General features: G+C 38.7%; 1 protein-coding gene across 3 annotated transcripts; it reads right to left on the bottom strand.

Annotated features, from left to right (window-relative positions):
• Positions 1-99: 99 nt before the first annotated feature.
• On the bottom strand, positions 100-23,505 carry MYCT1 (MYC target 1; the record flags this gene model as incomplete). Of its 3 annotated transcripts, XM_082048750.1 has the most annotated exons (3): positions 100-2,958; positions 10,965-11,195; positions 12,293-12,735. In XM_082048750.1, the coding sequence occupies 2 exons, from the start codon at positions 11,125-11,127 to the stop codon at positions 2,426-2,428; spliced, it is 696 nt and encodes a 231-aa protein (XP_081904876.1). In that variant the 3' UTR covers positions 100-2,425. The 3 variants fall into 3 exon arrangements, with proteins under 3 accessions (XP_081904876.1, XP_081904875.1, XP_081904877.1); XM_082048749.1 differs by lacking the exons at positions 10,965-11,195; positions 12,293-12,735 and adding an exon at positions 23,256-23,505; XM_082048751.1 differs by lacking the exons at positions 10,965-11,195; positions 12,293-12,735 and adding an exon at positions 23,256-23,440 and having other exon boundaries at positions 100-2,953.
• Between the last annotated feature and the right edge of the window lie 4,081 nt (positions 23,506-27,586).

The raw sequence follows: 27,586 nt of genomic DNA, 5'->3' as shown, positions 1-27,586 counted from the left end.
GACCAGCATGCTCAAGATTAGGAGTCCTGTGGCTGGTAGTTGCCCAGCCCTTTTAGCAACAACAGACTTATGTCTAAGTGAGGAGCAGGACTGCTACTCTGCTTGTGGAAATTATTTACCCTTGATTGGAACATGGAATATTTAACAGGAAACTGATACAGTAAGACTTAAATCAGGCCTAATTTTTCTGTGCTATTTCCAAATATCCATTACAATTTAGACAAGTGGTCAGTACAGTGAGTGGGGAACTGGCTGACAGGCCATACCTAGCAGGTGGCAAATTACTCCTTTTCAGATTGGCAACCTGTCATGAGTGGGGTCCCCCAGAGACTGATATTGAGCCCAACACTGTTTAACACCTTCATAAATGATATGGATGATGGGATCAAGTGTACCCTGATGAAGCTTGCTGATGATACCAAACTGGATGGGAAAGTGGAAACTTCAGAAGGGAGAGTCACCCTGCAGGAATACCTGAATAGGCTGGAAGAGTGGGCTAACAATAACCTGATGAATTTCAACAAGGACAAGTATAAGGTCTTGCACCTGGGAAAACTTAATCCAGGGGTGCAGCACAGACTGGGATCTACTCAGCTGGGGAGCAGCCCTGTGGAAAGGGACCTGGAGGTCCTGGTGTAAAACAAGCTCAATATGAGTGAACTATGTGCTGCTGCAGCAAAGAAAGCCAGCAGGATGCTGGGCTGCATCAACAAGGGCATCACCAGCAGAGATAAACATGTTGTTATCCCACTCTACTCAGTGCTCGTCAGGCCACACCTGGAATACTGCGTTTAGTTTTGGTCCCCATTATATGAAGAATTATGTGGACAGGCTGGAGGGAGTCCAGAGAAGGGCAACAGAGACACTGGACTAGAATGTGAGAAAGGCTGAGAGAACTGAGTTTGTTCAGCCTTGAGAAAAGAAGGCGTATGCAAGACCTTATCACCATGTTACAGCAAGGTGGCTGCAGAGAAGAGGGAAACTCCCTTTTACAAGGAGTCACATGGAAAAGATGAGGGCCAGTGGGTATAAGTTACTCCTCGGAAGATTCCGATTGGACACAAGAGGAAAATTTTTCACTATAAAAACAATCAGCCATTGGAATAATCTCCCCAGGGAAGTGGTAGATTCCTCAGCCTTGGACACTTCTAAGATTCAGCTGGACAGAGTGCTGGGTTGTCTTGTCTAGACTGTGCTTTTGCCAAGAAAGCTTGGACTAGATAATCCTTGTGGTGTCTTCCAACATGGTATCCTATGATTCTTTGATTCTACGAAATACCGGACTTCTCTCACATCAGTGCAACTAATCCCTACTAAAACAGGGATTAGCTTGACATCATACGCATGTAAGAGTCAAGAATATTTGTTAACCCGAACTAAATATTCCATCTTTGTCTTTATATCCCAACTAATTGTACAGTCCCAATATTCAGCCACAGGTGTCTAAAATCTTGCTTTAGTGAAAGACAAGATTTCAGTGAATAATTTGCCAGGAAGAATTAAACTTTGGTACAATTTGAGAAAAACAATTTGGAATAAGGAAATGAGTAATCTCATGACAAAACAGGAAACCTAATTAAAAAAATAATTGTCATTCATGCTGCTTATCTTGATAACCAGTACTAGAAAAATGAAACATGAGGAATTCTGCTCCCATACAGCCTTACGGGCTTTTAAAATGTGACTATTTGTTCTGCTGGCTGCAGACAGAAAATTCTTTACAATTGTTAACATGCATTTAGCATGTTTTTTGAAACTTCTCTCTGCATGAGGCTTCGTGTGCTTCAACATTTCCCCATACTATGGAGAATTTTATACAAGCAGCCTTAGTATGGGGTGTTTTAAGATCCTCTACAGTAAGCAGAACAGGATGCCTATGATCGCAGTCAAGACTGTGAGGTTTAATCCTCTACAAGTTCTGCATCTAAGGTTCCTCAGACAGAAGCTGTTCTGTGCTTATAGGAAGAGGGTGGGTAACAGGAAGTGTTCTATGAAAACTTAACATCCTTTGGAAAATATGTAAAACCATGTTTTTTTTAAAGAAAGAAACAATGTAATGAAATTTGAAGAAATAGGTATATCAGTAATCTGTAACGCAATCTGTTTCTTCAAGAAATTATTTGTTTTTTATGTGGCACTGTTTTCTTTCCTCTGAAGTAAAGATAACAGTGGTTACAATTAAGATACAACACTATAAATATGAAATCATATGGCAGAGCAGTAAATTAGAGTAAAGACAAGTGATCACTTGGACAGTGGCATATTGCACTCTAAGAAACCACTGCTACCTGCCTCTTGGCAATGTATGTCCCCTCCACAACAACAGCTGTAGACTTCTCAGAGATCTTCATCACACACAGAGAATTGTTGAGATGATTTAGGTTCCTCCTAAAACGTACATGCATGTTTGCAGTGAGGACCTAACTCAGGAGTCTGGGAAAGCTTTTATGATGGTGTCATAGGCAGGAGGGGGGGTTTGTGTGGAGTGGCAGATGCGGAGGCTGTTGTTAGACCAGTGGTATTCGGGCTGACTTAAGCTGTTGGTGGTGCTTCCCACAAAGGTTGTGGTGGTATTTGTGGGAGTGAGGGTGATCAGCTGACTGTTCGTCTCCACAGGGAGGGGAGGACACTGAAGGAAAGGGTGGAAGGTGGATGCACGGAAGCTTGACTTCCTGGGGAAAGAGTTGGCTTGCTCCAAGGAAGCTTGCCGCTGGAAGGTGAGGCTGGCCAGGCTGAGGTTGCTCCGACGTTCGCAGCTGCTGTTGCGGTAAAATCCAGTCCTGCCAGTGGTGTGGCCATGAGAGGAGGGTCTGGACCGACGGCTGAAGACTGAGGAGCTCCCCTGGGAAATGTGGGCACTAGCTCTGCGACGAGACAAGCAAGTGAGCAATGCCCAGATGATCCCTCCAATCACCAGTCCAACCACCATGGACACTGTGAAGGCTATTGTTATTTGCTCTGAAATAAAGCAAAAATACACACCAAAGTTATTTCACTAACTCTGAAGGATTTCTCTGCCAGAAAGTGAATTTAAGATGTCAGCCTCCTTAAAAGATGAACAAACCCAAAGATCTTTCTATATTATGTAATACATGAACTTTACAACACAAACACAGCAGCTGAGACTGCTCTCTTTATATGGTGTTTTTTCTTTAATTTGCAAAACTGAACAACATCCAGAAAGTAGCTTGCCTTTAATACCAGTTTCTGTACTAATGCAAGGGAAAAGTCTTTAGTCTCTCTCAGAATCAGCCACCCACCAGCCTTGAGGTATGTTATAACACTGCCAAGCATTTGCTTCTGTGGGCAATATGAGGTGTGGATTTATGCAGACTTGTCATTCTGTTTATAGATGTTTATGCTCTATGTGTATGAGTTTGCAAACTCACCTATTACAACAGTGATATAGCTTCTGCCATATTCTTAATGGACTAAGCCTTGCATTTATTACAGTGTGAGGACACATCCCAGCCTTTTATTGCAGAATCACAGATATTTTAAAATCTCATAGTAATTAATGTATATTACTGTATCCTAAATGATTATGGTCAGAGATAACCATTATTAATACTAAGTCTCTTTAATATTTTTTATCCCCAATGCCCAGTTCAAAGATGCATTTATCTGCCATTAAGGAAAGTAAATTTTTAGCTCTTTCATAAATGCTTTCAAGAACTAAGAGATCTGAAAATAAAAAAGAGCATGGCTAGGATTGTTTTCTTCCCCACATGGTTTCACAGTGTGGAGGAAAAATATGTTTTCCTTGTGTATTTCTAAGAACAGGACTGTTATTTCAGTAAACTTCACATACTTTTGCAACAGAGCACCAGCTTTATTGCTGTTCTAAAAAGTTCAGAGATACATTTGCAGTCTTGGATAAGACCTGAAATGAATGTAAAACCTTTATAGATCCCCTCAAAATTCAATAAGAGGTTGGATATCAAAGAAGGAATACCGTGTTGACTACTGATGGAACAAAGAGGGAATAAGTGAACAAGAGCCATAGGAGAGCTTAAAACGTGTTTATTCTGTCCATGCTCTGTTATCATGTTTGTGAAACATTTCTGTTGAAAAGACAATTGTATTCATTAGGTAGAAATGAGTAACTTCTATAGCATACAGAAATGCAGACCAGCTAACACTGTGCTTGGCTGATCACCATAATAGAAAGTACTAACTCCAGGACTGAGGTATAGATGTTAGAACCCAAAACGGGCAAGATGAGACTAGGTTCAAAATTTTCTTGCAAGGTAATAGCTGTTAAAGAGTTTCTCCTGAATGTATGGTGCTGTACAAACAGTTGTTTCTAGAGCCCAAAGTAATGGCACTGACTCTGAGCTGTGGGAATTAGCCAAAGCAGGTACTGGCAGGCAAAGAGGGAGAGTGGCCTGAGGGACCCCAGCTTTGGCGAGCAGCCGGCACACTTTGGAGAGGAGAGCTGCTAGGTATGGCCAGCAGGACAGGCTTACAGGCAGAGGCACCCCAGTGTATAGCAATAGACACCTTTGCTTAAGTTACACCTTGGTGTCTAGCAAGGCTTAAACTTAATGCAGGTCACTGCAGGAAGGGGAAAGCAAACACTTGCTTTCCTTCCAGCAGTGGAGATGTAAATGATTATTGGTATAACTGCACTTCAAGAATTAGTTCCTATTACCTTCATTATCTACCTTCTTACGTTTCTCCCTTCAGTGAAAAATTATTAGCTATGTGATTCACGCATGCAGTTGGGGAAAACTAGCTCCCTGAGTACTAGAAAGTTTAGCATAAATTTTTTTGCAGATTTTTGGGAGGGGATTCTAAATAGTGTTAAAATTCAACCCAGCCCTTGCTGCTGCCCATCAAACCCTGTCAGAGGTGCAGAGTTTTCACCATACATGCCTTTGCAGGTTTGGTTCTAGACAGGACCAATGTTATCATGAATTACTAACATCAACATGAATGTCCTACCCAAGTTTATTCACTTTCTGTATTTCAGGATAAACCTGAAATTCTATGAGGCCCAGAAAACGTAAGGTCTAATTAAGCCACTGATTTTGGATGGCTATACAATCTTACTGTTGCTTGCTTGTAACCTCAACTTTCAGACAGGCTTCTAACCATTATCCTTTTCAAATGGAAAAGTGAAGACTGGAGAAGATAAAGTGTAGGATATTGTTGCAGAGCACTGTTCATTTTGGGGAATGGTTTGTTGTCCTTTTGTTCAGAGGCAGACTGGACTTGATCATAAAATATAGAGGGTGATTGTCTGGTCTGCTTTTTGCAAGGAGCCACAGGCAGCATCTTGCAATGCAACTCCTGGCTTCAGATCAGAGTTTTGTCACCACAAGCAGCCTTCTGACAAAGTCATTATGATTCTACCCTTTAAAAAACATCTTCAGAGACACAGAAAGCCTTATTGTACCCCTTTTGTTCAGGAGTAGCCTATTGTGCCATTTTAAGGGATTTAGTACATCCTGTTACTGCAGGTCCCTTCTCATACTCCAGGAGGTGGGAAGGGAGAGACAGGACTTGGTCACCTCCAGTTGAGCAAATCCCAGGGAGTGTCCTAAAGACAGCAATTCCCAGGCACTGGACCTGCAGTCTGAGAACCCCTACTTCTGTCCCTGTGTGGCTATGGGAAAGCGGAGCAAGAACTAATCCTTTCTAAGGCTGGTTACTCTCACACCTCAGCTGGAATGCTAGTTATGTTATTATATTTTGAGACTGCCAAGGGATTCCCCAGGCACAGGAGTCTGTGCTGACACTTGATATCCCTCCTCCTGTTTGGGCTCTCAGCTCCAGCAGGGCAGAGGAGAAGGGGATCACTGCACTGCTCGAGTGTACGTGGAAGCACAGCAAGGTGCACAAGTGTACCAGGCTCTGTGGCTGCCAAGCACTGTGGTGGGAATTTGTCCCTGCATCCCTCTAACCATAATTTTCACCACCTGCATGATTAAATCAGCATTTCACACTGTTAAAGGCAGATGAGAGAATTGACAAAAGTATCGAGTGCAGCTCTTCAGTCCTTCCCACGTGCTGTTCCCTTGTGCTGGAGACACAGCACAAACAATTATCCCTTTGGATAATGTCTTCATTTTCTTTAACTTATTTGATTTTTTAATTTTTCCACCTCTACATCTGAATGTAAAAACAGAAGGTCAAATTATTGCCTGGGGCAACTCAGCTGGGTCTACACTGACTGTTGCAGCTGTGTCTAGTAACCAAATACTCTCGTTTCAATTTGGACCTACACTTAATCTTTCTGGTACTTTTATAGAAATATCACCAGATCCATTGGTTACAGACACTTTTTTCTTCCTATTCCCAGACTGTCCCTGACTTCAGTGGGAACAGTGGGTCACACTAATAGGCTGAACTTGCTTTTTGTTTACTCCTTACAAAGGATGAATTTCACTGAAATGTAATTCAGTTCTAAAAACTTACATTGAAGAATTGTAAATCTATGCCCATTGATTTCTTCTTTACAATGTCCAGTGATCACAGCCTTGAGGTACATTGGAGGAAATACTACTAAACAGAGAAAAAGATCAAAGGCAGAGTGGGATTTGTTGCACCTGGGATTCTGAGGGGAGCAGTTGGCTTCCGCAGAATTGTTTTTCTCTTCCTCAATCTGGGCAGTGCCAGGGCAGAACTAGCCTTTCAGGAGCAACAGAGCAGTGCTGACATGAAGTGTCTCCCAAGAAGCCATTATAATATCTTATGGTTTCCTGAGAGCTGTGCATGTTGCTCTGTCCTCTGCTTTTAAGGAAAGAAAAAATAAAATGGGGTATAAAGTAGGAATGCTGACAATAACCATAGCTTCTCAGGTGCCAGTCCCCTAAATACATTTTGATCTCTATGTTTCTCAGGCTGCTCACACTGCCTATTTCATTTGTTTATGTCATAACTGAAAAGATTTGCTACCCTGTCTCAGTCAATTTTCGCCACTCTCTCGTGTAACACCAGCTGAGGTGAGGAACCAATGTTTTTTTTCCACTTCAAGGCACAAAGCCAGAAATAAAAGGATATGAGGAAATATGACAGCTGAACATCTTAGCTACATTACCTTTCTCATCTGTGGCACTTCCAATGCTCCCATGCCAAAAAGGTTGGAGGTTCAAACCCACAGTAATACCAATGACTACTGGATGTTACCCCCAGACCTGAATATGAAGCCAGCATGCATCTGTGAGCCCAAAATCTATCCAGATCAAGCAATTCCTTCTGAAGTCTCTCTATTCCCTCCCCTCTGATTTTTGCATGCAGTGTTAAACAAATTCAGTGCTACAGGTTTGTGCAACGGATTATTGCTTCTGCTGTGCAAAGTTTTTTCTTGGTTGTTGCAGCTTTCTTTAAGGTTTTTTATAACTTTTCATTAACTGTATACATGAAGCGTTAGTATACTTTCTATCAAGTTGATAATATCTACCAAGTCCTTAAAACTCTATAGAATCCACACACGAGAAATTTGGACATGTTATTGATTGAGATGATAGACTGGCTGATAAGGTGCTTTTCCTAGTTATGGCCCTGAAACAAGTTCCTCCCATCCAGCTTGGACATCAGTAGCAAGGCTGACCGAATGGGTCTCATACCAATCTGTAAGTCTTCTGAGAAGTGGACTACATTCTCTCCTTTACCACCTTGGGCTATACTTCACAAAAACTTAGCAGCACAGTTTCTCCCCAGCCTTATCAGTCCCTGGATCAGCCAAACTCTTCAAAAAATAAGTTTATTTTTTTGTGATGGAGGAGCCTGCCTCTATCATGGAGCTTAAAGGTCAATCACTTATTTCTGCGAGACTTTCATTTTCCTTTCATGTTCATGGACCTCATTAGATGGCAAGACATTCATTTGAATTAAAAACACATTTGCATCTAGGATTCATTTGAACTTCACTCTGGATTTTGTTCCACTAGAATGTAAGTGTTTTACCCAAGGAATCTCCCTCTTGCCCTTAGCTGTGGTTGCAATGGGCTGGAACAGCATTTTTTTCCCCAAACTCAGGAAATCCTGAGGACCTGCTTCTTTCCTGTAGCCTTATGATGAATTGCCCAAGGTGTAAAGTTAAGGTGGATGCAAGATCTTCCTTGCCCCATGCTCACAAATATATACATTTGTAAGCTTTTCAGCTGGCCGAGTATATGAAAGGATAGCAATACCTTTAAAAATTGTGTAAGTAGCAGCTTCAATGAGAGCATCTAAGAGGAAGAATCAGGGTGGGGTGGGGGAAGAAGGGACAAAGTACTGAACAGGAAGGAATGAGGAATGGAGAAGCATGTTTTAGTCAGGCTGTGCACATATAACTTGAATTTGAACTGCATCTTTGCTAATAGAGCTAATAAAGAGCCATTTACCTTTCTGAGCATCTGTTCTACTCACACTATTGCTAAATGCAAGGAGGCAAAAAACACCCACAGGGTGAGATGACACACATTTGATTTGGTTTTATTTCTAGTGAGTAACTTTCAAATATTACAATCTTGATGTTTTGGAGGTGTTATTTTTTTGTTATTGTTTTATTAAAAGATAAATAACTAAGTTCTATCTTAAAGATATTAGAAGTGGTAAGGTAGCTTGTCAGTCAAGAATGGTATTGTTCAACATTCAAACTCAGCTTGCCATAAAGATGTTTTACTCACATCACGTTAGAGCAAGATGATGTTCATTTACTTCAGCAACTTAGTAATTTTCCCATTTTTCTTCCATCTTCCCAAAACTAGCATGAAGCATTGCACACCTGACACGGAAACTTTTTTGCATGTGGGCTCCAGCAAGTTTGTATGCAGAACATACCACCTTATTGATTTCAGCTGTACTAGCAATGAGAGATACCAGAACATACCATCATGTTGTATTGTGGAAAAGAGCTATTTCTATAATTTCCATCCAAATTTTAGAATTGTAAATTTATTTCCATTTTAGTTTTTTACTTCTCACATTTTTGTGAGCTCCCTTTCCTTTATGATATGTCATATGCCAGTGACTCAAAACTTGTCCAAGCAAGCAAGCATTCCTCCTCCTACATGCGTACCCTCGCTTGCACACACACCCATTGCCATTTCCCAAAGCTGAAATGCCTTGACAACTGGTAGAGGATTTGATCTCAGACATGGAGAAATCCAGCTCAGCCTCTGTCTTACTCTATATTTTTTCCCAAAATGAAAGCTCAGTGACAAAATCTGGTATAAAACCCATACAAACCAGTATGGGAATTCGTACCTGAACATTGCACATCTTAGGGTAGAGCACCAACTAGTGTATTAAAGCATGAATTGCATTTACAAATGACAAATTAGTAACCTGACTAGTAAGAATGGTTCAGATACTTTTTTTTACAGGATTGTGTCTCAGGTTTCAAGTGAGATTCAGATAATTCATCAGCAGATATGCCTAACACAGCCTCATTTGTTTAAAACTAGACAGGAGCAGCCAGGATCCATGAAGGTTTGAACAAAATCATAGCATCTTCCCACAGCTGCAGTTAATGTACATCTCTCAGCCAGATGGGCTGCAGCTACACCTCCTCACACATCCCAGGCAGCAAGTTTGGAATGGAAGAATACCCTGGGCCAGGGAGCTGCCACTTTTTCCCACCACATAAGACTTGAACTACTTGAAATTTTATACCAGTTCTATCAGCTCCGAGAAAACTTAGTTTAAAGCTGGGGCTGATATCAGTAACTAAATCCTGTGCTGTTGTAATGCTGAGTTCAAAAAATAAATTTCTTTGTATCTGAGAAGTGTTGACATTACTATCTTCCCGATTTTTGTCACTAATTGTATTAGCAGAACAGCCTCTCATTAATCATTTGTAGGCAGTCCATGATTCAGTTGGGTGGGTGAATCACTTGCTGTGTAATTTCAACCAGCTGTGATCTTAGTCACAGCAAAAGTTTAAGAAAGGTCACACAAGACTCTTGTGGAAAGAGACTAACAGGCAACAGCACAAGTTTGTTCAGGTACTTGTGACGTCCAGAAAACAAACAGATGAAGATGGTGACATCTGGGAAACAGAGTTTGTGGGGAAAAAAAAAAAGGTTAAAAAAAGGCAGACTGTGCAAGACATGAGAACTAATAAAGAAAATAAGTAGGATAGTTAGGCTGTCAGAAAAGTCAGTGCTCTGCATTCAGACACTGCTTGCTAGAGGCATGTTTTATTTGGGCTCTGCTAGTGGGAGATTCTTTTCTGCAGCAGCAGAGAATAATTCTCCTATTTCACATAATAATTAAACAGTTGGTTTTTTATCTCCACTGCAGGTAAAATTAAAAGTACTGTGTTTAAATTAGAGCAAAGGATATTAAAATGTGTGTTTCTATCTTTGAGGACAGGTAAGAACTAGAATAGATAGCCCAGGTAGGTGGTGCATCTACCCCCATTAAAGATTTTAAAAACAAATATCAGTCAAGAGGTGTTGTAACGTAGTTAATCCTGTATAAAATTTAAAAAAAAAAAAAAAAAAAGGTAGAACAGATGACAGCTCAAGGTACATACTGACGTTATTTTGTGTAGTTTCTAAGACTTTATTCGATCGGGTAAGCAAATAGGCTCTGGAAGCACCTGAAAAATCATTAAGTAAATGGCAAGGAAAATAATGAAGTATGTACCCTTGGATTAATTCCCAGTTTGAAATACAGAGGGGGCGGCTGTTTATTAGAGGGTTAACTTCACAGACGAGCAACCTATCTAGGAACAAGATTGCCCTCTGCTGGAAATCTATGTTGAAAATCTAAACAATACATAAAACACCATAATTCTAATAAAACAGGGTGTCAGAGAAAGCTAACAAGAAACACTTTAATGAAAGATTAGAGAGATGTTAATAGTACCTTAAAACTCAGAAAAACTCTGAATTACTTTGCCATAAACACTTAGGACTAGCATTTTGCAGCAACTTTGAAAGTAAGGTAGACTGAGACACAGCAAAAGTGTTCAGAAGCTTAGTGAAGTAAAACTCATACATTTTGTGGCTTTGTGCAAATACCTGTGCTGATGGAGAAGCATGAGGTTAAGTATGTTCTTAAATTCATATTTCCACCATTCACAATGATGTCCAGAATTATCTCCGTGCACCAGAGTACATTTGCTCTGTTTACTAATATCATAATTTGTTGCAAAAAAAAAGCCAGAAAAGTGGAAAATACCATCGCAATATCCCATCAAACCAACTCAAAGTTAATGATGTTCCCTTGATATTACTGGCAGTTGTTTTTTACTGAAATGATAAATAAAGAGTAATTGTAATAATCGGAAGAAAATATTTAAGATAGAGATGTCAGCATGTTTAATATAATGGTTTTGGCGTAACTATATAAAACAAATCAAAGATTCCTTTATGCAGACAGAGATAGAAACTTTGTTGCCATATGGTTTCGTTATGATGCATTACATAGACAGTAATATAATTGTGATCTTTACAGCATGTGCAGCAAACAATTCTCTGGCAAGGCATTCTTATCATCCTCACAAAAAAAGAGCATAGATCAAAGCTTTATGGCCTCTGCATGAACCTAATTCCAACAATAAATCACAAATTGCCACAGGGCAATATGGCATTATAGTTATTACTTAACTGATATGATTATTTTACAGCATCTGAGAATAAAATCATTTCCTACATGAACAGAGAATGAGTGACTGGAATGAAATCTTAAAATGAAGTAGTATTTCCTAAAATTCTTAAAATTAAGGAGGAAATAGCAAAATACATATGCTACATTTAAGAAAACAGAAGACAGTCAGGGTTAGAACAAAGCACAAGGTTTTCAGCTTTTGGGGAATGCTGTAGGGTGAGGAATACATTGAAATCATCTTTAGTCCCACCACAGCAATTCTGTTGTTTGTGATCTAAGAGCCTGCCTGTCCCAGACACAGCCTCAGATGGAGCTTGTCCTTACTGTGAGAACCCATCAATGGCTAAGAAGTATTAATAATGAAAGTCCAAGTTTATCAGACTATAAATAAGAAAATTTTAAAAGGCACACCCTGCATATCTTGAGGTACTAGGTATACTAGAAATAAAGACTGCATTTCAGCCTGCCCAGTGCAGTCTACAAAGAGTGGTTCCCAATGCAGTGCTTTTCAGAAGAACTGAAACCTCTTCACATTTGCTATTGCACAGTAATGCAAAAAATCTCCTGCTACATTTATCTTCTGTGTGGAACAGCTGTATTGGTGAACATTTTGAAAATACAGGAGTATGTTTGTATGTGGTAGTAGCAACAATAAGTTTCAGAGATTTCTCCTGTACCAAATATGTCTGTGAATATCTATTTCAGTGTAGTCTAGGAGACCTAATTAAGTAGTACTCACAAGAATCTGTGCAGCCACAAGCTGACAAATACTGGTATAACTTCTAAGTGAGATGATTACAGATCTGGAGTATTAGCTCTTGATGGCCTAGGACAAATTATCCAGGCTGGAGACTCAGTGTGAAATGGCATATCAGTGCTTGTCGCAGGTGAACCAGTGGTGTCTGGGAAGTTGTGTTTTCACCAGGCTGGTCCAGGTCCTCCTTGCCTGGAGACTCCTGCACTTCTCAATCAACAGAGCCATCAGTGGTCTTCATCTTCATTTATGCTTTGCCTGTGTAAGTTATGCACCTTCTACAGAAGCCATGTGCCTGCTTCCTTTACCCTGGATAACTGAGAAACAGCATCAACATAATGTAATTTTTTAAAGCAAAGTGTTTAAAATTAACAGATGTCTGTTAAACAGTGAAATATGCCGTAAGTGTGTGTTAAGGTGCTGGACTGTGAATTCAAATGTCTGCAACAGGAAATTCAGTTTCTTCTGCAGATAAGATGCCAAAGAAGCAAAGCAGAGGCCTCTGCTGAGAAGCAGAAACTCCCCTGGCTGGTTCCTTCAGCAAGCATGTGTCAGAGCCCAAATAAGTTTTTGCATTGCATTGAACCAAGAATTTTTTTTCTCCAACAATTATTTTGCTGAAAATTTCCTAGACGTTATTTCACAATAATGCTATGTATATTTGTGTTGTTGATGGAGATTTGGTTAAGGTTATTTAACAGATAAATTTTAAATTACTATTGTCCCATTTTCAATACTGAAAATCAAACTCACCTAAGTTTATTTTCCATCTCCTCAACTAGAAGAGGAATAAATTACGTTAGGATAATAATTTAGGATTGTTTGCTGCAAATTTAACTACTGTGCAATAGGTTTCAAAATCTGACTAAGTACTTTTGATTAAATTTGTATAGGAAGTGAAGCTTCTGTCTTGAAGAGCAGGAAAAAATGAAGTTGTCTGCACAGCTATTGATAGCCTTTTCTGATTATTCCCCCCCCCGCCCCAGACAAAAGAATAGTGTTATGAAATGAAGTTAATCTTACAAAGACAAATGGGTCAGTCTTGAGTCTTGATTTTACTTTGTGCTCTTCTTCTTCTTTCATTTCATCTCCATGCTTCAGGTTAATCTTCTGTATAAGGGAGATGGCACCACTCACAGCCCCTCACTTGGCTCACAATTTTTTTTTACTCCTGGTTAAATTAATTACAATGGTAAAATGGGAGGTTGTGCATAAATACAGAGCATTTTCCTTCAACAGGTTCTACAGGAAGAACTAAGGCAGAACCATTGCACTCACAGTATGCTGAGATTAACTCTGAGTATGAATGCTGCTAAGCTCTAGCAGTTGAGCATGCAAATACAGGGCATTTGTCCTGAGGAGAAAGCACAACAATAAGCTTCTTTTATTAGGTGACACATTCACATGCCAACACATTCACTGGAGTGGTGCTTGGAAGAAGAAATATACTTCGTTTCCTAAAGACGAGACTTCTGTATTTGGTGGATAAATAAATAATGATGCTTCTGGCAGCTCATGTGGCAATAAGCAGCGCCACATACTCAGACAATACAGTAGGTGTAGTTGTCAAAACATGTATGCATAATACTCTGAAGAAACTCTTCCTTGTATTACCTCAGATCTGTTTCCTTCCTGCTAAAGATGGTCAAGCAGTTGATAAATCAATGGCTGTATGGGGGAGTGGGGAAAGCAGGAAAGAAGCAGTAATTAGGATGTAACAAAACACAGCCCGAGGATGACAGACTCACTTTAAAAGAATAATTTATATATGAAGAAGAAATCGTGCTCTGAATCGACAACATGAAAGAATAAGACTGGTCTCTTCAGTAGTTTGTTTCTTTCATCCAACTACAGTAATACTCTTTTCTTTGGGCTTGCCAGAATAAGAGCAAGGAAAAAAATCGGTCCCTCATTAATATCTACTTTTGTCTCTCTGACAGGCCTGAACATAAGATCTTGGAACAGATTTACATATTATCATCATAAATGTAAGGTCTCACTATTTATATAATCCTCTTTGCTTCAGTAATGAAAGTAATAACTTCCACATGCTTGTCAAATCTTTTACTTAACTGATAGCAAAATAAGCATAATCATATTAAATTTGGAATAGTTTGATCATTCTGACCCCTGAGAAGACAGTATGTGATTTATGTGATTTTTTTTTTTTTTTTTTTTTTTTTTTATGGAGGGTTTATACAAAGCAATAGTAGTCTAGTATTTGATACAAGATGGTACCTTCAAAAGCTAACTGGAAAATAAAACACAGAGTAAGGCTAAGACACAGTTCTGTCTCCTGGAGAAATCAGCGTGGTCAGAGTATGTTTAGATTTGACATATGACCTTGACTCCTGTCCCTGATGGAGTGCAGAGGAAGTGCTGGCATCCTGCAATAGTTTGGCACCAGCATAAGTAGCATGAGAAGGTGCTGAGCAGCATCTCTCACCTGCCTGCTTCGTGTTCTCTGTAGCAATACTGGAAGACACTGAAGCTCATGGACACAGCTGCTCCAGCAAACAGTGCTGCCACCTGCACAAGTAATCCAACTGATTTATTTCTTTTTTGGTATAAGAATATTTCTGGCGGACTTCAGAGGAGGAACCAGGGACCCCAAGTGTTACAGAGGAATGAGATTCACTGCTGTCATATTAGCACTGAAGGGCTGATGTTCAAACATGACTGATGCCATTGCTAATGCCTCACCATCACATGTTATCTTTTCCTTCAGTTAAACCCACACCCTTGTTGCCATTTCTCTCAGTATTAGCACTATTTATATGCAAGCTCTGTCCTGTTTGAGTCACTGCTCTGCTGCTGCCTCGTGATACATCCCAAGTCAGCTCACACTGTGGTCAAGGCAGCTGGAAACAGGAAGATCCTCTGGTGACCTTGATCTAGTAGATAGAGCAACAACATTCTTCCTTGCAGAGATCTTAGGTTTAGGCAGAAGAGAGGTGGTATGTATGGATCTCCCTCACCCCGGCAGTCCTCTAGCTACCATGATCATTATCAAAATTATGTGGAATACTTAAATCAGCTTCTGACCACTTGAGCATTTGAGAAGCAATTTAGTTATGTGACATTTTCTGCATGTCTATCACATGATTTTCATGTGGATCAGTATCTTATCTGAAGGGGAAAAAAAAAGAGATTGCCATCAGTCAGAGGAAATCTCTGTTGCTCTAGAAGCCATGCGTCAAAAATTACTCTGATGCTGCTGGGCCTGGAAGATGCACAAACCTACAGCCCTCTCCAAGAGGTGAAAATAAAATCTGTCTCATTTCCTATATAGGTGAAGCTGAGTTTGACTGGTGTTACCTGGTTTTGGCTGGGTACTACATTCTCAGGCTGTGTTTGAGGTCCCAGTGTGTTGTATTTGTAACAGGCAAAACCAAACTGGTCCCTGTCCTAAAAACTCCCCTGAGCTGTATAGGATTTTCACAGTCCTGATTTCCACAAATTTACCATGTATATACATTGCAATTATTCTTCATTAATATGAAAAATAGCCACTCGTTCAAGTGAAATCTTTGGTTAAGTAGTCTGGAAATATGGCTTTGCTATTAAATTTATGGCATTGTGCAACATTTCAGTGAGGAACAGGAGGGAGAACTTGTAGGTACTCTAGATGGTAATAAGAAGAGAAAAATTTAAAGGAGGTAACATTACCATAGAGATCTCATTGTCTTTCATAGTGTTGTTTAAATGCATCGTATTTTATATCTGTGTTGTACGTCTGCTTCTCAGATGAATGTACTTGAAAGAACTCAGTGAGTTTACAGGAAGCATTTGCAAAACCAGAACCGCCTTTCTGTCTGATTTTGTGCCACATTTTACATCAACATCTTTCTCTTGACAACTTTCCTATGAAGCAGCACAGGGAAGTTTTCTCTATTTTTTCTCAAACAGGAACCTGAAACGTGTCTTACCTTCCAGAAACCCAACTGAAAATCTGCCTCCCAGTATGCTTATTTCCACAGATGTCTTTTAAGGGATCCAGCCTGCTCTAAGTTCAAGGTGACCATAGGAAAATAAAATAATTCTAAAAGGTGTGTGGTGTTGGCAGGTTTCTTGTAGGAGGAGTGGGAGGAGGCTTTGTGGCACTATTGCCTTTACTCAACACAGCTACCCACAGGCATGCTTGCAGAGGCATTATTTGATCGATTTGTGGAAATCTTCAGCCCCAAGGTCATGGTCTGTCTGTATCAGACTGACACAAGGGGGTATAAGTATACTCTAATTCTTTCTGAACTATTCCTTATATTATGCAATCATACCATTCACACAAATAGAAATTTCTAGTGCAGACATTCTGTACATGTTTTAGACGAATAATGCTCTAATTACTCCATCTGATCAATATCTTTCAGTCTAAGAAACTGGAAAAAATATCCAAAGCTCTATTTTTCTACCAGCTTTCCTAGGAATTTTATCCAGTGAGTTCTGAAAGCTTTCTAGATGAGCTAGAAAATACATCCCTCCTTCTTATTTATTATTTTAATTGTTAGACTACTCTTATATTGAATTGTCTAAATTCACATGCCACTGACATACTAGAACCAATCAAAAAGGGCATTTGGATTATATACTCTTCAAAACAAGTTCTTTCTCTACCATCAGTAGATATACTTGGCTGTGAAATGGGAATGAAAGACAAGCTACTGTTTGTTATTAGACATCTTAAAGGTATGGAAATGTAGCTTTGGAGATATACACCTTTTGCTTTTTTTTACACACTCCAGCTTAAATGAGGAGAAAATATTAGTCAGAATATGGAAGGTTAGACAAGCAATAAAGAACTGGCAGGGCTCCATAAAAATCTATAGTAACAAACCTGTTAGTACAAGTCATTTATTTGATTGGAAAAGACAGCTGGGAAGCTGGAAGGAGGGTTTGTTCACATACAGTTGGCTCCCATATTAACTCATGATGGGGACTGAAGACTGCTCAATGATTGGATGCCACACAACATGAGGTAAAACCCTGAGTTACAAGTCCTGAGTGATGGATTGGTATCCCTGATGAACCAGAAGCTAGACTCTGAAATTCAAGTGTTAAACAAATAGACTCATGAAAGTGATGTATGATAAAGCACTCTGGGAAGACAACAAGAAAGCTGTAGCTGTATACGTAGTCAGTGTATGCCGGATGGGGAGATTGAGATTCAGTGCGAAGACTGCATTTTATATGTATGTCTGTCTGTGACATGGGAGAGGTATTAATACAGGCTCCTGGCCAAAAGACTTAGATCTGTTCTTTCGGATATGTTTGACTTCACCTAATCAATATGGATCATTCCTTCCTCTGATAACATTTACTGAGAGCATTCTGCTCCCTTCCCTCTCACTCACCATGTGTTTATGAATTTGGTTTGCTTTTGATTTTTATTCTCATTGTCTAATTTTATCTATCATTTATCTATCATTTTAACCAAATGCAAAAGGGCAATGAGTGAAAGAAATTAAAAACTGACAAAGTCAGTTATCCCTGGAATGCCATTTTCATTTATTGTCCCCAGTAGTACTATGAGAAAAGAAATACTTACTTAGTTATCAATAATACAGTGTGGTATTTTGGGTCATGGCAATACTCATATTTGCAGAGTAAAAGGCTCTATCCTCGTTTTCAGTCTCTATTTTCTGATAGTGTCCTACTACTTTGGATATGCACTGGAAGGAATTATTCTCTAAATCACTAGAGCAGGACTGCATTGTGAGGTTGGAAGAAAGTTCTTTGCCTCTTCCTCTCTCTGTTCTCCCTCTGGAGCTGCTTCCAGTAGCAGAAGCCTGTAAATTTGAAGTTGTCTGACTCCAGCAGAGTGGTTTTAAAAGAAAGAATCTTATTTGTTCACATCCCATTTCCAAACTTTTGCAGACACCACTGATCTAACCAAAAAACTCTGCAGGAAAAGATTATACCTCTTGTGATAACAATTATTCCTTGTGCTATGAGGTCCTTATGATGTGTGTTATGCTGCCAAGAATTGCACTCTTAAAATCACTGGGCTTTCCCAAAACATAGAGAAGTGATAAAAAAGAGACCAACTTCAAAAAGAAATTCCGGTACTGACCTTCAATCACCTTGTTCTATTTTGACTGATTTTCACAAATTAGAATACCAGCAAGAATATGCACATTAAGGTGAAATTTTGAAAAGGGAGAAAAGGAAATGGAACAGAAGAAAAATAGCAATTCAGGAAATATATCCTTGAGGTTGATACTGCACCAGAATCCAAGGCTCTACTTTGTCATGTTTTCCTCCTGCTTTGTTCCACTTTAACCCTAAAGATTTTCTCTACTAAGAAAAAAAACTCCAGTGGTGTAAGGCATCTAGAAGTGGCTGTCACGCCTTCACTACATCCTGTCTGCCAGCAAAGGAACTGCAGGCTCCAAATTGTAGCCTTTGTGTGTCCACATCTCCAGCAGGACAGCTAAGACAGCTCCTGGAGTCTTTATTTGCTGCTGCTAAAGCTAGACTGGAAGGGTACAAAGTGTGTGAAGAGGAGAAAAGGGAATAAGGAGAGACGACCTGGTGGGTATGCTGGAAATGCACTGACACAGTCATCAGGATGGAAGCCAACAGGCTTAACCTGGTTGCCACGCAGGTAGCCAAATGCTTCTTTTCCCATTTGCAAAGAACTGGACTGGATTTGCTAGTTGCTTCTACTCTGCTATGACTACTATCTGTGAAGGATCCCCAAAGAGAAATTGGGTCCCATGGCTGTCTAGGTTGGACTTTCCTGCACTTGGCAGCTCAGTTACTGTTTGTGTCAGTGCTGCCCCTCACAAGTAGTAGTTCAGTTCATAAAGAGAATGACGTAAAGTCCTTAACCACCACTATTGCTACCAGGAACATGATAGCACAACACAGTGTCAGGCATTAGAATATGCTCATCCCTAATGACCATCTTTTCCAGTACAGTGTATGGTCTGACTTCTTTCAAGCAAACAGACACATTTTAATGAGTAGTCCAGTGGGTTGAGTCAGACACAAGGCAAAATTTGACATTATATTTAGAACCATGAGTGCATTTGTAGCTTATAAAGTCAAGCGATAATACCTGAAGTACTAGTACCAGGCAGTTCACAATCTTAAAATGGTGGAAGCAACCTGATATACGGCATTATTTCCAAACACTGGACAAATAACGCTCTGGATTCTGATTCAATAAAAGAAAATTGTCCTTAATGTTTTTAAGGTATTAAATTGTAATGTTGTATTTTTAAATAGATACTTGAGTAAAACTAGACTGAAAGATAGTCTAGAAGTCTAAGTTTATGTTGATTAATATCTGCTTACACTTTTTCTCTCTGCTGCTGTCATATTGATCAAATGTACTATTTAAATTAAATTTCTTGATCTGAAAATTTACTGCTATCTGCACTGGATAAATAAGATTGTCTCAAAGACATTTATTGTATTTAATTGTGTGCAACTGAAAATGCTTTTAGGAATTACAAGAAATGCACTCCTGGTTAAAATGGAAATGTCTTTGCTCCCACTGTTAACTTACAAATCAAAATGAACTCAATAAAGTCTATATTAAAACAGTAAAAAATTAGATTAGTAGTTGATGGATGGGTACAAACCCCTGAATTTCTCATGCAGCTATTGCCAAATCCTCTTTTGAAACTACCAATTAAAAAAAAGAGTCCAGATTCTCTATCTATAGTCCTATATGATACCAACAGTACTGAAGTTCAGCTGGGGCTTAAAGTGCTTCTTTTTCTACTCCTGCCAAAGTACCATACTATGGATTCCCACCACAAAGCAGGGTGACTGGATGTTACAGAGCTTCATAGAAGCTGGCACCTGAAAGAGATTATCTGCTGCATCCTTGTAATAGCTCGGACAACTTGTTTAAAACAGGCATAAATGTCTACAGAGAGTGTGCAACATCTGTAGTAGGGAAGAGCTCTAGAAAAGTGAGAAGTGGAATCCTGATTGTGTGCTTGTCACATATTACATAGGAAACTGCCTGACAGGGCCAGGAGCTTTATTATGAAACTCATTATTTTAAACTAGAAGAGGTGGTTAATATTCCTTTATTTTTATTTTTTTTTTTTCCCCAGCAGAATTAATTTTAGGCCAGCAAAACTACTGTTTTACTTCTCTTTTACTCTGCTGCATAATTTAGCATTTCAAAGATGCTTCAGAATGATGATGGTGAAGACTGAATTCAAAAGAAGAATGCCTGAAATATCTGCAGCTAAGCATGTTATTGACTCTCCATGTTGTCACCAACTCTAGACTGGGTTTGCAAAAAAGTGCGCTAATTTTTTTTATATATTATTATCTGTTAATGTCTTTGTATCAATACAGGGGGAGGATTTAAACTACCTAGGCAGTTCACACAGCATGGTATATCAAGGTGTGTTTATCTTTGTTTTATCTACACAGTTTGTTCACGCACACATCTGCTAGCCTGGAGCAGTTATATGAAGATTTATGTGTACTCACACATAAATAAGTGGAGGACAGTTTAGTTTGTTCATTGTTTTAAAATTCTTAGTCACTTTTAAGGTGCGAAGCTACCATTGAAAACTGGACTGCTTTAGAAAACAGGATGCATGTTTATTTTCCAGAGTAGGGAACCAGCTGTTAGACAATAGATGGTTTATAAAATGGTAAGAGATTAAATATCATTAGGAATAGTTGCTTTAACAATTTTTTACAGTGTTTATTTTTTTCTCACAAAGTTAGTCCCTCTCAGCAAACCTTTGCACATATGTTGAAGTTTACACTTTGGCTGAGTCCATGGGAGCTGCTGAGGAGTCGCAGATGCATGGAAAAGGATCTGCATCTTGGTAATGTATTCATACACGCAGCACTACGAGGTGGGGGAGGGGGGGGGAACAGGGCGAGTGGCTTAGAAAATATAGTGAAACAGCCTGTAAGCCATATGCTGAAAAAATCACAGTTTTGAGTACTGTATTCTCATTAAATAAGGAACTCAATTTTATTTACCACAGGTCATGTACCTTCAAAGATGTCAGAAAATGAACTTCCATAATTTTAAGTGGAGTTTCCTCACCACGAGCTTGTGTCAGCCATTGTCTTCTGACACAGACTATATAGTGTCTCTCCCTAGCCTATCACACATGATATACCTGCAGGAAAGAAAGGGAAAGGCTTCATCCCTCAGAAAAATAAGAAAATCCTAAGAGGCAGCTTCCCTTCCCAGGACCATGCAAACTCCTCACAAAACTCCAAGGTGTTTGCTGTCAGAGAGTAAGCGAAAGGGAGAACAGGGCTGTGTACAGTACCAGTCCCTGGCAAGCCTGGTGGGCAATGCTGGTGACAGAAGATTGTGTCCCTTTCAGCAATAAGACATTTCATGCATGTCTTGGTCTGTGTTGCCAAAGACAGGTCTTGATATTGAAGGACCAGGGCTTGGTGCACCTGGAGATGTACCTTAAACAGAACGACAGAGTATCACAGTACCAGCAGGGCCAGCCCCATGCAATATGCTGTGGAATTTAAGTGTTCACTTCTTAGGTAATTTTTTTGACTCCTGAAGATGGAGAACACCTTGCCCACAGTCTGAGTAGTATGGTTAATGAACCCTTAAAATCTGATGTAACTTGTGTATTGCTGTTTCTTGTGTATGTTTCCATGACAGTGAAACAATACCTCAGAACAAAGGCAAATCTGCAGTAACAAGGGACAGCATCTTTAACGCAAGGATTCTTATAATGTGTGTTTATGAAAGCACCGCACCTTCAGTTTTGTTCTGAAAGAGCCATTTTAGAACTACATGAAGTTCTACTCTACGAAAATGATAGTTATTCTTCAGAGTTCATCAGACAACCTCTAGACAACAAGATACTTTGAAGCTGTAATAACAGTATTTTTTCCTCAGTTAATCTGAAAGTATTTCTCAAAGACATCCAGTATAATTATCCTATTGTTCAGCCCAAGACACAAAAATGAAGTGAGTTGCTCATGGTATCCCTGTAGGAAAATATATGTGTCACTACAGGAAACATGTTGATGGCATTCGACAGATCCTTGTTTCTTATGCTCAAGAAACAAAGGAAATTCTTTAAATCTTCTTGTATAGTTATTTTCCATTCTTTTCCCAGGACATTTCTATGCAACAGAAGTTCTCTTTTGCTAATGCGTATTATTTTTTAGTTTTAGATAGTGTACATATTCTTGGAGGGGTTATTGCTCAATAGCAATAATACAATAGAAAAAAACAGATCATATGTTTCACTCTAATGCTAAATGCTAATACATGTTAATGATAAATATAGCAAGCAATAGAGCTTTTTGAAGGGAAAGGTTCTCCACAGCTGTTACACAGAATCTTTTAGGATCAAGCTACTGAATCTAATTACCTTGAATGAATTTCAGCATAACGTATATTTCCACCTCACACTCTACACATTTCAGTTAATGAACAAATCTCAGGTTTGGGTGAACGTCTTAATGGATAATAATCAAAATAGACATTGAGGAAAAAGTAAGGAAATCTGATCCATTATGACAAATTACAAATAATTTTTCATTCTGGAGGAGTAAGAGTTTGTTCCAAAGGTTGCAACACATTTAGTTTTTGCTATCTCTTTTTCATCAGAAGATGAAACAGTTCATGTCTGTGGTGTAGGTACATTCATTAAACAGTTGAGAATGTCTACCTGATCTGAAACATATTGAAGTCAATAGACACCTTTTCAACTGACTTCAATAATGAACTTTGTCAAACAATCAATTCTACCCTGGCTGTTCCTGCTGTCTTGATTAGTTTAAAAACATGATAAAACTTTGTCAAAGAAACATTTGGAAAACAATATTTTGCAGTGCAAGAAATACAAAATCTATTAATGATTTTTTACTCCCAACATGAGGCTTGAAAGTATCCAGATGTGGTTTGTAAGGCAATCATCAATGAATCTCAGCATCTGCTTTAATGGTATTCTAGAAAAAGAAACAAAATCCTTACCCCAAAACTTTGGCGGCCATGTGATTGGAGAGTAAGTACTGTTTCTATCCATAACATCCAAATAGCAAATATAGAATGGTATGTCCAGAGAGGAGCAATGGGTTTCTGAATGTTTGAGATCTAGCAGTAGAAGTGATGCTTTTGTGCTGCCAGGGCACTCTGTTGTTTGTTTGAAAGGAAATGGATGTATCATGTTTCCTGCTTGTGAACTCGAATTAGCAAGTGCTCCCCTTATCTTAGAACACCACATGGTTCCAGAGACGGTGAAGTAGTTTCCTTCTCGTCATTTCCTCAGCCAGAGCAAATTGACTCAGAACAATACCAAATCTCCTCCTTCTCTGAAACTTTTTGAACCTCAAAATGTCCGGAGACAGGGAGATGAAAATTCCTTTCTCTTTCCTTTAATCGTTTTCTATGTTGAAGACCTTCCTTCAACATTCAAAAGCATTTGTCTTTGGTGGAATATTCCATAAAGAAGAAATGTGTGAAAAGGCTTTTAATAACACCTTTTCATTACTATACTAATTTAGGGTATGAGGATTGTCAAATATTTGCCATTGTTCTCCAGCTTGTTTGAGGAACTATCTGGGCCTGACAGTGTAACTGCAGGTATTAATATTTTAATGACTGTACTTCAAATTTCCTTTGCCAATTCTTTTCCTTTCCACACCCCATTCTAAATTGTGAGTTCCCTGGAACACAAACAGGTTGTAAGATAATTGTTTGAACAGTTTTAATAAAAAGCAGCACCATTTCCCTGTTGGAATTTGTAGATATTGTTGCTAAATATAACAAATAGTAATAATAACACCCCTACAAAAGAAAATTGCCAAGATATTTAATGACATGGTCCCAGAATTAATGGAGAATATACGGGGATCAATAAAATACATGATTTTGTATTTATGTGATAAATTCCATAGGATCTGTTTTTAATTATTTTCTTCTAAAATAGATTGCATATAATGGATGATCATAAACATTGTGCTGTGAATGTCAAACCTTTTTTGTCTGAAGCATTGTATGAGGTTTTGTCTTGCCCATTATGGAAAAAAAAAAAAACAAACCACAGAATCAGTTACATCTATTTTTTGAAATTAATATCAGGAATCCCCAAAATTTAGGAATACTCCAATCTTGAGATTTGAGTCTAGCATAATTTTAATGTTGAATCTTTGTTTTGTTTTGTTTTGTTTGGGGCTTTTTTGTATGAAACAGAGTTTTAAAAATACTGAGTAAAGATATTGATGGTTAATGGAAGGCTGACAGTTTTCAAAGTTGATGATTAAAATAACATATCCAAATACTGAATTAAGCATCTGAGTGATAAATCTGATTTTCAGATGTCTGTGAAGATGATACAGCTTGATAAGAAATGCTGGGATTATTTAGTTTGGTAGGGACATGGATACCAGGATAAAAATACACAAATTAAAGAAATCTATAACTAGTGTTACTTTCATGTTCTAACAGCAGCAAAACTGAATTATTATAAACTATAAAATGAGGAAATGTAGTTATTTTAATTTACTGAATGTATCTATTGAGATGATCATTGTAAAACAGAATTTAACACTGACCTTAGTCTAGTTGAAAGTTGCCCTTCAGTAAACCCCTGATCAGCTAGATGTTTTCTGTGTAACAAAATAATTGCAGTGGAGAGGTACTTTACAGGATGCATAGAGATTAATTTAGTTGTAACCATTTTTTCAGCTGGCCAGGTCTCAGGGTGGTGATGTTTGAGTATGACCAGTAAATCCTCCAAATTGAACCCAGATCTTATCTACTGTCAACCACTGCCAGACACAAGTGCTGTATGCTGTCATCAGAAACAAAAAGGAAACATTGTGGCAGAATTTTAAAGCAACTTGCTGAAATCTACTCTTCAGTTTATCTGATGTTTGTTGTTACCGGCCCTTCTTGAGGAAACATAGGTATATGTGCTGAATGCTTCTGAGTGAACCCATAAAATCTTTTCATTTCAAACGTAAGCAGAGTTCACTGGAAAAAAAAAGAAAAAAAAAAAAAGTAGAATGAGCATTAGGTGAAACTTTATTTTTTCCTTTTTTTTTTTTTTTTTTTACACTTTCCATCTGGAGATTATGATTTAGGCTGGGATTTCCTTTAATTGTTTCATATTTCAGCAGCTTCATATTTGTCCTTGGTTAGTTTTACAGCTCTCCGGATGCATGAAGAAAAACTCAGGAATTTTTGTTTTGAACAATGATTAAAAATATTCCTTTCTCCCATCATGCTATCCATTTTGAAGTTTATTCATAATGTGGCAAGAGACAGAGAAACTACAGCTTGGATTTACTGCTTTTAATGACTCACTTCAATCCTCTTCAAGATCAAACAGCCGATTTCTTCAGTTTACCTGCTACAGATTAAATAGCCTACTTCCACGTGCTGGCTCTATCAGAATATACCCTTCAATACGATATGTCTGCTATGAATGAAAAGAAATATGACTGCAGTAACATCACCACCTCAGGAACGACCCTTGGTTTCCAGGAGTGTATTAAACATTACCGATTTTTCAGAGAAAGAATTGTGGGTAGGAAATGCATGAGAATTTTTGGGATGTGTGAAATCCTAGGGACATAACATAAAAATAAGACTCCGCCTTGCTAATTATGTACCATTACATGATTGGGAAGATAATGTCACTGTGCAGAATGTGAATACCCTTTGTATTTACTAGAACATGTACAAAATCTTTAGATCCAATATTTAACATAAAAATGTGAAACCATGCTTTTTCCCTAACGTGGAACTCTTACATAGTCTAGTGAAAGGTGACTGAGAGACATAAAAAGAGGCAGAGAGCCCTTCCTTTTCTGTCAGCCAGACATTTTCAGATTATTGATGTTTTTCATGATATTTGTGACACTGAAGACTGTGCTTGTGAATTTGTACGTGTGGGGGAAAGTGAGGGGGAAGGAATTTTAAAAGGGTACACAGCAATATGTATTTTATGTTAATGCATTTCAGCACTGGTTAAACTTAAGGACAGAGACAAAAATAAATTGTTTGAGCCAGGTTTATTTATCACAAATTCTTAACATTAGAAGGCACAGTGAGTCCTGCTGGAAAATAATAGCATCTCTGCACTGTATTGCCACAGCTAAGTAATAGCTAGGGAGTATGGTGATGAAAGTTGGCACTATGAGAATCATAGAATCCTTTTGGTTGGAGAAGACCGTCATGGTCATTGAGTCTAAGCATTAACCTAACACTGCCACTAAACCATGTCCCTAAGAACCTCAGGCTTGTGTGAGTCCAGCTACACAGCAGGGTGATGGGGGTTGCCCTTGGGGACTCAGGAAGATGAAAGAGGGAGGAGGCAAAGATGAGCTCTTTGGGGCTAACAGAAAGTCAGGAACTTCTCTCATTGTTTCTCACCTAACAGCTTGCATGATATTTTGTGCTGGCCCATGTGGAGCTAGCAGCTTGGACTCCAACTCAAAACCCCAAACACAACTTTAATTTTATCAGGAGGCTGAATTGTGAGTAACCATCCCAGAACAGAAGAAAACAAGGTTCTTTCCTCACAAGGAATAATTAGGTAAAATGGAGGCATAAACTCACCAAGATTGAACCTTCAAGTAGAAGCTCGATAAATTATTAAAGAGGCAAAGAACTGGAATCAGTAAGCCAAAAAATTCCTCTTGGTTCTCAGTTCTCTGACAAATGCATCTTGTGAACTACTTCCCATTCAGCAGATGAAAAATAAAATCCATGAATTTGCTTTCTGATGGGTGGAAAATTTTTATCTATCAGTCAAATTTGCCAGTTTTGCACAAATTTACAATCTAGGAAAAGAGATTTGCCATTATGTCCTCACAGTACAGCATTTCCTTGTCTTCAGCTGTGATGCTAGAGGTAAAAGGATGGGGCATCCAGTTCTGCTCCCCTGAATGGCCTGAAACCTGCAGTGCTGAAGCACAACATTTAGTAGACTCATTACCTTAATTTGGATTACCATCCTATTCTTTCTACTGCCCATTAAGAAAGATACCAAGTAAGGTGAGAGAAAAAAACAGCACCCAAATGCAATTCAGTACAACAACAAAATCATATTTTAACACTTTCATAGTAACTGATAGAGTTTTATAGTTTAGCTGTAAATTTTGCATCCAGCTACCAGCATTGGATAAAAAAATAATCTCTTGCCATTGTATTATGTCCTACCTGCTGTTAAAAAGATGGAATGAAATAGAATCCATTTTTCCCACTTCCTAGGGTGGTCTAAAATTTTTAATTTAATTGAAAAATAATGTTCACAGTTATATCTATATTGATTCACACTGAGAGACACTTCTCTTTCA

This window comes from Streptopelia decaocto, assembly GCF_964273445.1.
Source record: "Streptopelia decaocto genome assembly, chromosome: 3".
NCBI classification, from domain to species: domain Eukaryota; kingdom Metazoa; phylum Chordata; class Aves; order Columbiformes; family Columbidae; genus Streptopelia; species Streptopelia decaocto.
The sequence above is the reverse complement of the archived record's forward strand: the minus strand, read 5'-3'. Positions and strand labels throughout refer to the sequence as shown.